This window comes from Fomitiporia mediterranea, assembly GCF_000271605.1.
Source record: "Fomitiporia mediterranea MF3/22 unplaced genomic scaffold FOMMEscaffold_15, whole genome shotgun sequence".
Taxonomy (NCBI): Eukaryota; Fungi; Basidiomycota; class Agaricomycetes; order Hymenochaetales; family Hymenochaetaceae; genus Fomitiporia; species Fomitiporia mediterranea.
In genome coordinates, this window is record NW_006760400.1 from 1,164,544 (window position 1) to 1,175,945 (window position 11,402).

The following is an 11,402-nucleotide window of genomic DNA, read 5'->3' on the forward strand; positions in this document are numbered from 1 at the left end:
GCTCAGTATACAACAGACACAACAACTGACAGCTACAGAATTACACAAATTATGTTTGGGTCACAACATTTGTCCAAGAAAGATGGATCCCAAAGCAGTCAGGATTGTGATTATTTTAATGTGTACACTGAAGTGACTGAACGGGTAATGATGTAATCAGAATGAATAGGTTAAAAAGGAGCTCGGAGAATTCAGCAGGAAGCTTGAGTAACAGAAGACTGCACTTTCGAAGCTTGATTGTAATAGTACCCTTGAAGGAAGGTTGAACTGTATAGAGGAAATGGGAAACGTCAATAAGCTGATGCAGGATATTGACAAATGTGCTGAAGATAAAAAGCTATATACATCTCCCAGTTACACAAACTGTAAAACTTACAGATCAGAGACTTAAATAGCAATGTCTACTTTGAATGTAGTGCTTGAATAGCATGTTGATTCTGAAGTTGAATTATACCTGCCATAATTCTCTGTCTTGTGAAGTCAGTGAAAGCTTTGCCCTCGGAAATTCATTTCTACAAGGCATAGAAATTGTCAGATGAAAGTCTCTTGTAAAGGTTAAATCCTTGTGACTAAATTCAGATTCTAGATTGCACTGGCATCGCAGCACAGTTCAGAGGTGGATGCCTTTACCCTGTTGACCGGTCATGCTTCCTTTGGCAGGGCTATCAAGACATTTTCCATTTTCGGGAAGTCATCCATGCAGTGCAATGCGTGCATAGTCCTGGTTTGATGGATTACAGTAACAGAAAATGAAATATATAAGCGTTTCGAGAGGGAAATGTAGAAAATAATCTACTGTGGCAATGAACATACTGTAGTAGCGCGTATGCATGACGCCTGTATCCTGGGAAGTTGGAATGAATTTGCAAATAAATACAACCCAATGCAGTAAGAGTCAGTGGATCAGTTGTCATACAGTAACTAAGGCAGTTGTGTTGGAGTTGACAATCTTGCCACGTTAGAGGGCAACGTAGATCAGTCCAAATGTAGGGCTAACGTATAGATTAGGTTCTAGGGAAATCCATTGACTAAAGGCAACCTATTTGGGCATGGGTTCACATCAAACGTTAGAATCAATGCTCTCCGTGGCTTAAATCACTTCTGATGACGATGGGGAGACCATTCAAGTCAGTATTGGAAGGACCTGTTCGTCAAGTTAGAATCATAGTACGTACTGCAACACTGATATGATCGGATTACCCCTTTGTGAAGCCCAGAATCGCCGAGTCCGATCAAGCCTGAGACTTCTATCTGTTCAGGATGATGATGGTCGCGAATAGACTCTACTCATCATCATCGCACGTTTCTGCATAACCACTATCAGAATAGAACCTAGATCTTGCTGGAGTATATGCAAATGCATCGATGCCCCTACCAAACCCTTAGACTGTGCCTCTATTCTTGACCAGCGACGACATCTCTCTCGCATTCCCCGGTGGAAGGAGACGAGTAGGCTCCGGAGCTAGTCGGCCATATCTCACTCTATGGCGCCTATAGGTACGAATGCACACGGAGATCCTGTACATCTTCACAAGCCTCACAACTTTCTTCTGCATGGGCCTTGTTCTCGCACTTAGCAACCCAGTATGACTTGCAGAGTCTGATTCCAGTCTGGCTCACCTTGCACATTGCTGGAGGCCAAATCGGTCTTCCGATCATAGTCCTTACATTCATTTTCGGTCCCAAATCTGCAGGCAGGCAGAGATATGTTACGCTCATTAACTTTTGCATCACTTGGATCATCTATTCCGTCGTATATTGTATTTTGTACGTCTGGGATTCTATTTTCTTGTTTAAGAGCATGGCTGAATGATACCAACAGGTTGTATTCTGGCCAAGCGGGAACGAACCAGGATGGCCCATCCAGCTTATGCTTGGCCCAGGCAGCATTGATTCATGGAGCTCCTCCCATGTAAGTGACGCTCAAACTATCACCGTATCACACAGGTCATGACATTGCTCTAGGTGCGCAGTGGCTGGCCTGGAGATGGTCCTTCAGGTAAAATAACCTCCGTTACTTGCTTCTATCCACTGATTTCATCCTAGCTTTGGTTCGTGCAAAGGTGCATCCATAGGTCGAGCTTTCCATACATTTGGAAGCTGCCGAGTCCATTGCTGAATTTTCTCGTAAGCACAACTGTCGATAATAATAGCTAATTGTCCTTACCTAGAGTACCTAGATCATCCTACCACCGTACGTCGCATTCATGGGGTTCTCTTTGTTAGCGTTGGGGGTAAGTGATGGCTCTGTTCTGAGTGAGGCCGCCATCTTATCGATGGTTTTGTAGCACGGGATACATGAAGAAGACCTGATCCTCTCTGTAAATCATGTGTATTGCTCAACCCAGAATTATCGCTTGTAAGCTTTGTCTGGTTCTAATTTTACCACCATCTAATGCTTTCCAGTTCATTGATTGTTCCGATATTCTGTGCAATCGTCATGGCCGCAATCATCGTTGTGGAAGGTGACTCACTGTAATATCATCCCTAGTTTGCAATTAACCTGAGGCGAAACTTAGCAATTATTTGGTACAACTGGTACAAGACACGGAAAGAAGTTGACGACCTCTTGGCAAAGAATCAGACAGACGAGCTTATAGGCATCGCTGGCGAATACCAGCACAGAAGACTCTCCATCTCGATATCGATTAGAGTCGGACTGTTCTCGTTGTACAGTATCGCTACGCTGTCGTAAGTAGACACCCAGTGATTTTGATTTGGACAGTTCATGAATGACATTGACAGTGCTTGTATCGTGTTCGTCTCGAATATGCCGAGTTCGTTTCCCTACATGGTGGAAGCATGCCGTGCGTGCCTTCAGAAATTATTTGGAAATGCTTTTTGCTGAATGTTTCCGCCACACAGTCCCTATGGCGGCCTTCCTGCTTTTCGGCACTCAAAGGGTAGGATAAAGGCTTGTCGCCATGCCAATGAAAACTGATTGGATAATTGGTTACAGGACACTCTCGAGCTCTGGTTTTGTCGCAGACGACGTTCCAATTCTCGGAGCCTGAGTGATATCGAGAAAGGTATTCCTAGTGCACGACGTCAACCCACAAGGTCGTCCGTGTTATCAGAACTGGCGCCTTCAGTCTTGACTACTGAGACGGATATAGTCTCGGATTTAACCCACGATCTGAAGACGCCAGATAGCGAGTTTCACCCGAGAACGCCGACAAAAATTGGAATCTAGTCTCATTAACGGTCATTAGTGGATCCAGTGTATTTAATAGTTAATTTAGCTGTCTGTAGCATAGAAATTGTAGATGTTGGTCTTGATTCACACCATTAGGAAGTCGCTGCATAAATGAAGCTGCATGGTATAACTGCCATTCCAGATGAATGAATCACAGATAATAAAGAAAAGCAATGCTGATTCCCAACCCGTGCGGGTGCCAGCTTTTTGCGATATGAGTACATCATGCACCTCCGCTGAGATAGAGTTACCAAATGAGCATGAGTCGGAGATATGCTAGGAGAGACATACACAAGTATATTGTTTCTACAAGAAAAGGTCGTCAGAACTGCATAGCAGCACGAGAGAAAAAATGGTCCACGTACATTGGAATGTGAATTAACTTGACGAAGTACCCAATGAAACCCATAACGGCGAAACCAACGGCGACTGCCCTGCAGATCTGTATAAACTCTGTGATAACTTCAGGACCCTGCAAATTCACTGATGTTGCGGAACACACCCTTCTTTGTAGGTTTGGTACACCGTGTCATAAACTGGTATTAAACATAAGGATTAATAATAAATCTGGATAAGGAGAGGACCATATTTACCTGGTTCCCCTCACGCAAGAACTGCTGAGGCACCTCAGCGAACTCCTTGAGTTTTTCAGACATGGTAATGAGGGAAGATGAGTTGGGCAGAATTAAAGAATGTGCGGTGAGTGGTGGCAGGCGTGCTGGCGCGACGTGGCTGTCACGGGACGAGGTTCTCCAAAGCGGAAGCTCGTTCCCATATGCATTTCTTTTTGACTTTGCTAAGTTTTTTTCCCAATGACCCAATCCCAAGAACATTGAGCACAATTATTTTCCAAGGTCAGTAGGGTCGAAACTCGCCTTAAATATTGCTAGGCATAGCTGAGAAATAGCCTATAGGCTCGAGTGCTCATGAATGAGCTTACGACCATGCGTTGCGAAGCTCGCGTTCAGTCTCTGGGCAATGCGACGCAATGTTCGCACTGCTGTAATATATCTGCCCGGACGAGTAGGACAGCGCCTCATTAGTTCACGCATACTTCCAATAGAACTACGCGAAACCATAAGCCCGGAATTGACCAAGGATTTGGCTGGTCTTCACAATGCAGTCAAAGCGGCTATTGGCAAGAGCAACGCAGACGAGCTTTGTTATAACTTGGCATCTTCACGAAGAGTCTTCTTCACGCTGCCAAGAACAGCATGGCAGCATATCCGCGAGACTTACCTGCATCTTACGGGGCAGGAAGTGGAGCAGATTGCCGGACTACTCGCGGGACGATGTAAGAAGGACGATGCTGAAACTCTTGGACAACTTCTTCGAGACTTGAAGGCGATGTATGGAGTCGATGCAACGTCCGAATTGCTTCTCACTTCGTTGGATGCTCTCATACGATCCGGACAACATTTAAATGCATATGAGCTTCTACAGCTGTTTCATAGCTACAAGAGGAAATTGTTTCGTCCGAACGCTCAACATTGGCAAACCGTGATGCAGGGGCTTGCTCTGATCGGAGATGTGGAGAGATTAAAACAGTGCCTAAGTATTATGAAGGGCTCATGGCCTTTCCCTGGAAACTCGCATTACCAGGCACTCTTCGAGGGACTCTATCGGACGGGGGATGCGCCTCTAGCAAGCGAACTTACGCAAGTTCTGGACGAGATGCAAAAATTCTGCCTTCCTTATGACGATGGTGTTCATAGCATTTTGCTCAAACTCGCGGAGAGGCATCGACTCTACTCTCTACCGACAGATTATAGAACTAAGTGCGTTGCTCAATGTAGGCCTACCGAGGAGGACATTGAAAGCTGGTTAATGCAACTCGTCGTATATCGCAAACGAGCCAAGCTGTCTTTCGAAACGAAACTCAATCATTTTCGGCACAAGGGTTTCGTCCCTGATGAAAGCTCCCTATTGAAGCTCGTGCAGATGATGTCCCTCTGCTCTCCTGAAGAGCTCACCTATCTTCAAGAAACGATGGAAGTCGCTCCGAAAAGTATCGTTTGGACGACGTGCATTCAGAACGCTCTTGACAAGACTGGTTGGCGTAGCGCACTTGCAGCTTACAATACGGCAAAATCCCATGGCGTAAGACCGGATGCAGCGATGGTCCACCCATTACTACGCGAGATGTGCAATAACCGATTCAAGGAACCTCCAGAAGCCGTGCTTGACCAGGCGCTGGAACTGTACAATGACCTCAAAGGCAATGCGAAGTCAAACTGGAAGCTCGGACCCGACACAGGCATCTTCAATACGCTGCTTCGTGCGCTCGCCGCAAGCAGTAATAAACAGAAGTACTTCTCTGTTGCTTTACGTCTGCTAGAGGACATGCGTTCACAAAATGTATACATGGACCGGATGACTGCAACATCTATCGGTGTCCTCTTAGTCCACTCGTCATCGACTTACGAGGAAGCTGGAGAAGCGTATAAGCATATCAGAAGCATCAACGCCGATGGTCTAGATGAGAAAGGGTTCGCAGCCGTTTTACATGCCTTCTGCACTTTCGAACCTGGACACGCCTCCACAGATGCACCCGAGAATTCCGCTGTGGAAGCCGTATTTAAAAGCAAAAAATCCGGTCATACAATCCTCATCCCACCAACGAAGCTCTACTTCGAAATCGTCCAAGATATGCAAACACTAGGGCTTCGAAAAACCCCTCAAATATATACCATCCTCCTCTCGCGGTATGCTATCCTCGCCACGCGTGCTCGAAACATTCAGGACCCAGTACATCGGGGAAATATCGTCCAACACCTACGTGACGTCGTTAAGGACACACACCACCAAATTTCCCGTGACGCAGGGCTTCAACCTGACGCTCCTCTCTTTAATCAACTCATGGACGCGTATAACAGGGTTGGCCTGTTTAGAGACGCGATGCAAATCTGGACGCTACTCAACTCGACAGGACTCGTGACGCCAGCGAGCGTGAGCATAATATTTGATACGTGCGGATATCACAAGGAGTCTCGGCCGGCCCATGAGATATTCCATGATCTGAAGGAACGAGGGTATCAGTTAAATCGCCGAAATTGGAATTCCTGGGTGGAATGTCTGTGCCGTTTAGGTCGACTCAATGACGCAGTCAAAGTCGTTTGTTCAGACATGGCCCGCGGAAAAGTAAGCACAATCCAACCAGACATCGAAACACTTAAAATCCTCCTGTCCTTCGCCTCAGCTTACGGAAGGTCAGACGAGATACGGACATATCTTAGAACCCATATACCAGATATTTGGAATTCTTTGCACATGGATAGAGTAGAAACGCGCTATGTACCGTAAGCATAATAATGCATAAAAGCAAAATCATTGTCTATCGTCATTGTGGATATCTATGCGGGTTGAACCAGAGTCATAATGAAGAAAGCCATCTAATAATTGTCTAGTCCAATCCTTTGCGCGGGTTGAAAAGCGCGATGTATAGTAGAGATAAGAAATGAGGCCATGAGATCGTAGAAATCTTAAACCGAAGTAACTTCGTCAACGGATGGGGAGTCAAGCGCAGGTTGAAAAGCGCAACGTAAGGTAACGATAAAAAGCGAGACCATAATGAGACTATAATAGTCTTAAGATGAAGCAACTTCCTCAACGGATGGGCAGTCACAGACGAGGTTGAGATCGCCATAAGCTAACGCATAGTAATAAATGAGAATGAATCCGACAAATACTTAAAGCTTCACGTACCATCATCAACTCTGGCAATACTAGGCCAGAACTTCTTCTCGCGCAACCAAGGCAAGGGGTATGCAGCACGTTCACGTGAATACGGCTTATTCCACTTCTCCTCAGGCAACAGCAAGACACTCATCGGATGCGGCGCGTTCTTCAAAAGGTTATTATCTTTCGGCTGGATACCATCGACAACTTCCTGTGCCTCCTTCCGAATCTCAAGCATCGCCTCGCAGAATCTGTCGATTTCCGCAAGACTCTCACTCTCTGTCGGTTCAATAAGCATCGCAGTGTTGATAGGCCATGAGCATGTCGGCGGATGGAACCCATAGTCCTGCAAACGCTTTGCAAAATCTGTAACACGTAGCCCTGCGCTACGCTCGAACTCGCTAAGGTCAATCAAGAGCTCGTGAGCAACGCGTCCACGTCCATTCACGAATCGCACGCTGTAGTGCCCTGAAAGGCGGGCGGAGATGTAGTTCGCATTTAGCAGTGCCGTCTTTGATGAGGCCTTCAAGCCCGAGCCACCAAGCATCTTGATGTATGCCCATGAGATGAGCAGTACGGAAGCGCTTCCGAACGGTGCAGATGATACAGGGGCGATACCTTTCTCACCACCAGTTGGAACAAATGTATGCCTAGGTAAGAAAGGTGCAAGATGCTCTGCAACACAGATAGGGCCAACACCAGGTCCTCCGCCACCATGTGGACTATACAGATAGTGTGTCAGAGTCAAATGATATGCGCTCATAGATTACTCACATAGAAAACGTCTTGTGAAGGTTCAAGTGACAGACATCACCACCGCAAGTTGCAGGGTTCGTGAGGCCAATCTGTGCATTCAAGTTCGCGCCATCGAGGTAGACCTGTCCTCCATTCTCATGAATGATCTTGCATGCTTCTTGGACGCCATCCTCAAATACGCCGTACGTCGAAGGGTAGGTGATCTATAATAAACACAAATTATTATAAATTTCTGTTTGAATTTTAATGGAATAGAGCTTACCATGAAAGCAGCAAGTTGATCCTTGTACTGTTCAGCCTTTGCCCGAAGATCTTCGAGATCAAGTCCACCGTCCGGGAGCACCTTCACAGACACGACCTTAAGGCCTGCCATAATCGCCGACTATATTGCAATTATACATAAATGTCTGTTTAAGTTATTTGCAATAGAAGGACTCACAGCTGGATTCGTTCCATGCGCACTGACGGGGATAAGACAGATGTTGCGCTGTCCTTCTCCACGCGACTCATGGAACGCACGAATGACAGATAAGCCAGCATATTCACCCGATGCACCCGAGTTCGGCTGCACAGAGCAAGCATAGAAGCCAGTGATCTTGCACAAGTCCAATTCAAGCTCCTACGTAAATCACTCTCAGTACTCTGCCCAAAACAGTAAAAGGAAATAATCTCTACCTTGATCATCTGCAAGTACCCTTCCACTTGATCAACAGGCATAAACGGATGTACACCGCTAAATCCAGACCATGTCAGAGGAATCATGCTACTTGTGCTGTTGAGCTTCATTGTGCAACTGCCAAGGGGAATCATGGCATGGACAAGTCCAAGGTCCTTGTTTTGCAGATGTGTGATATAGCGAAGCATCTCCGTCTCGGAATGATGCGTGTTGAACACAGGGTGAGGAAGGAACGGGGACGTGCGGACAAGTTGGAAGGGAAGTCCGAACGATGATACTGATGGCTCCATGAGAGAAACGAGTGATAGTTCAGACGCAGATACAACCCGTGCAAAGATGTTGATGAGTGTAACAAGGTCCTCAACGGAAATGCTTTCATCCAGCGAAACCCCTACACGGGCTTCGTCAATTTCGCGCAGGTTGACAAACGATTCACGAGCAGCCTGGTGCACTGCATAAGCGCCACCGGAGACAGAACCCACATTAATTGTCAATGTATCGAAGAAAGCCTCGTTCTCAATTTTATATCCGAGCTTTTCCACTTGCTCCGCCAGTACACGGGTAAATCCATGAACGCGTGTTGCAATTCGAGCCAGTCCCTCTGGTCCATGGTACACCGCATACATGGCTGCCATGTTCGCCAGTAGAGCTTGACTCGTGCAAATATTACTCGTCGCTTTCTCACGTCGAATATGTTGCTCACGCGTCTGTAAAGCAAGACGGTACGCGGGTGCACCCGTTGCATCGCGACTCCGCCCAATGAGACGTCCAGGTAGTTTGCGTTTCAGCTTCTCGGTACATGCGAAGAACGCAGCGTGTGGGCCGCCATAACCCATCGGAACACCGAAACGCGCGGAATTACCCAGGACGACATCCGCGCCCCATTCACCTGGAGGTTTTAGCATAGTCAGAGCCAGAAGATCAGTCGCGCAGATAACGAGTCCGTTTGCAGCATGCACAGAAGACACGAGCCCCGAAAAGTCCGTAACTCGCCCGTCAACATCTGGATATTGAATCAAAACACCACAAAGATCTGACCGGACAGCTTCATCTTCGACGAGTTTAAAGATATCACCAATAACAAGCTTGATACCGAAGCCTTTTGCACGTGTCTGAAGGACCGAGATGGTTTGAGGGAGAACGCCGGAATGGACCACAAAAGTTTTCCTCTTCATATTCGAGGCAGCATAGGACATTGTCATTCCCTCGGCTGCAGCAGTGCCTTCATCTAGAAGAGATGCATTTGCGACGTGCATGGCCGTAAGAGACATAACCATAGTCTGAAAGTTGACAAGCGACTCCAGACGACCTGGCAAAAAATGTCACCATATGCGCATCAAAACAGTGAATTAATAGCCCACCTTGAGCGATCTCCGGCTGGTAAGGTGTGTAAGGTGTATACCACGCCGGGTTCTCAATAATCTGACGCACAGTCAGCGTCGTAACACCCGGGAATATGACTGGAATTGGAGGGAACTTACATTCCGCAAAATAACGGGCGGAACAACCGCGTTATGGTAGCCCATCCCAATATAGCTCTTGAACGGTTTGTTCTTCTTTGCAAGATCCCTCGCGCGTCTTAAGAGCTCCGACTCACTAAAAGAGTGTATAACCGCATCATCCATGGTCCCTGCAGGAAGTCGTATAGACGGCGGAACAGATGCGTCCACGAACGCGTCCATAGACTCAAACCCAAGTGCGCCGAGCATCATCTTCTGCTCGGACTCGTTCGGCCCAATGTGTCGTTCCGTGAAGGTGTCAAGGGGTTTGAACAATGACCCTTGTGCTCTCGTTCTTGACGGTGATGGCGACGGCCCGCCTGCCAAGCCTCTCCCCTTCCCCACCGTCCTCACACGAGCAGAGGCATTACTGGACCTCAAGAGGTGCCCAAGCTGCGACATGCGTAGACCATCGCACACATAACGGACGGCAGCCATGGAGGTGCCGCACGACACGGAGGGTGTCTGGAATGAAGAGAGAAAATGCGCAGAAGTGATTTTTGCATGTCTCCGCCAGATAAGACTCGTCGATGGGCTCGGTGGACGCTAAATACTGCAATCTATGATTCTCGTTATGGAAACCCAGAAAAATAATTTCTTTCGGCTACCAAGGCTCGGGTACAGATCCTATTCAATTTTTACGTATCTCCGCCATCCACAAAAGCACGAACGATGTCCCTTTTGTCAAGGCACGCTCCTCGTACTGCATCAAATAAACAGTAGTAGGATCGCCTCTGCGAGAGATTTAATGCCCTCACTCGAGAAAAAAATGCACACAACCTCAAGTGCTACTTCATCACGAAATATTATTACGTTCCGGGTCAGTCCATTTACTCAGGAAATACAGATATGTAATGACGAAATTTTACCGAAGCGCCCACATATACAAATATCCCAAACAAAAAGTCGAATTCCGGACCCACGGTCCGCCTTCTATGGTATGGTATAATCACAATACGTCCACTTATACACATAAAGCAAATGGAGGTGACTACTCCTACCACATATGAATATTTTCTCAGCAAATATGTGCGGTACCTACCTGCTTTCGGAACACTTCGATTCATTGTACAGGGAATGTGGAACCAGCTATCAATTTCTAACTTCATCAAGTACACCTGCGTGTGCCGTTGTCATCACGAAAAAGTCTTAAGTATTATACTTGCTTGTAATCTTGTATATTTTATATATTTTATAAAATTTGTCCAATTACTTATAATCTTCCTGGGGGGTTAAGCAAGGAAAGTACAATGTTAAATAAGCAAGAAAAAATACTTTTAAAACTTGGCAATTTCCAATATAATTTTATAAATTGTCAAGTTATACAAGTGATTATAATATACTTCCTAAATTACAAGGTTAAGACATACTTATTAATTTGTGACAGTATAATATCTGCTTATAATGCTTACAAGTCATTACAAGTGTTTGAATAGCTTTCTTTTGCTTACTATACAATTTTATATCAAATAATTAATTAAACATAATTATATTTAAATTATAGAATACAAAAATAGGAAATAATATGCTATTTCTACAGTCCCAACCCCTATACCACCAGCTGCCTCTGCCTCATTATTCTGTGAGTAGGATTCGT

General features: G+C 46.1%; 4 protein-coding genes across 4 annotated transcripts; 2 read left to right on the forward strand and 2 right to left on the reverse strand.

Annotated features, from left to right (window-relative positions):
- Positions 1-1,484: 1,484 nt before the first annotated feature.
- Positions 1,485-3,193, forward strand: FOMMEDRAFT_161520 (uncharacterized protein; the record flags this gene model as incomplete). Its single annotated transcript, XM_007271044.1, has 12 exons — positions 1,485-1,497; positions 1,578-1,767; positions 1,823-1,912; positions 1,966-1,999; positions 2,047-2,127; positions 2,181-2,234; positions 2,289-2,359; positions 2,407-2,465; positions 2,520-2,691; positions 2,746-2,807; positions 2,866-2,903; positions 2,960-3,193. The coding sequence occupies 12 exons, from the start codon at positions 1,485-1,487 to the stop codon at positions 3,191-3,193; spliced, it is 1,098 nt and encodes a 365-aa protein (XP_007271106.1).
- A 120-nt stretch (positions 3,194-3,313) lies between these two features.
- Positions 3,314-3,873, reverse strand: FOMMEDRAFT_113874 (secE/sec61-gamma protein). Its single transcript, XM_007271045.1, has 5 exons — positions 3,790-3,873; positions 3,699-3,732; positions 3,562-3,649; positions 3,488-3,502; positions 3,314-3,432 (listed from the first exon to the last, which is right to left on the reverse strand). Exons 1-5 carry the CDS (start codon positions 3,850-3,852, stop codon positions 3,420-3,422), a joined length of 213 nt encoding a protein of 70 aa, XP_007271107.1. The 5' UTR covers positions 3,853-3,873; the 3' UTR covers positions 3,314-3,419.
- FOMMEDRAFT_149063 (uncharacterized protein) lies at positions 3,851-6,528 on the forward strand (the record flags this gene model as incomplete). The annotated part of the gene is made up of 2 exons (XM_007271046.1): positions 3,851-3,895; positions 4,154-6,528. 2 exons carry the CDS (start codon positions 3,851-3,853, stop codon positions 6,497-6,499), a joined length of 2,391 nt encoding a protein of 796 aa, XP_007271108.1. The 3' UTR covers positions 6,500-6,528.
- A 255-nt stretch (positions 6,529-6,783) lies between these two features.
- FOMMEDRAFT_96005 (glycine dehydrogenase) lies at positions 6,784-10,207 on the reverse strand (the record flags this gene model as incomplete). The annotated part of the gene is made up of 8 exons (XM_007270927.1): positions 6,784-6,845; positions 6,902-7,596; positions 7,649-7,833; positions 7,893-8,012; positions 8,070-8,249; positions 8,306-9,615; positions 9,668-9,728; positions 9,788-10,207. 8 exons carry the CDS (start codon positions 10,205-10,207, stop codon positions 6,784-6,786), a joined length of 3,033 nt encoding a protein of 1,010 aa, XP_007270989.1.
- Positions 10,208-11,402: the final 1,195 nt, after the last annotated feature.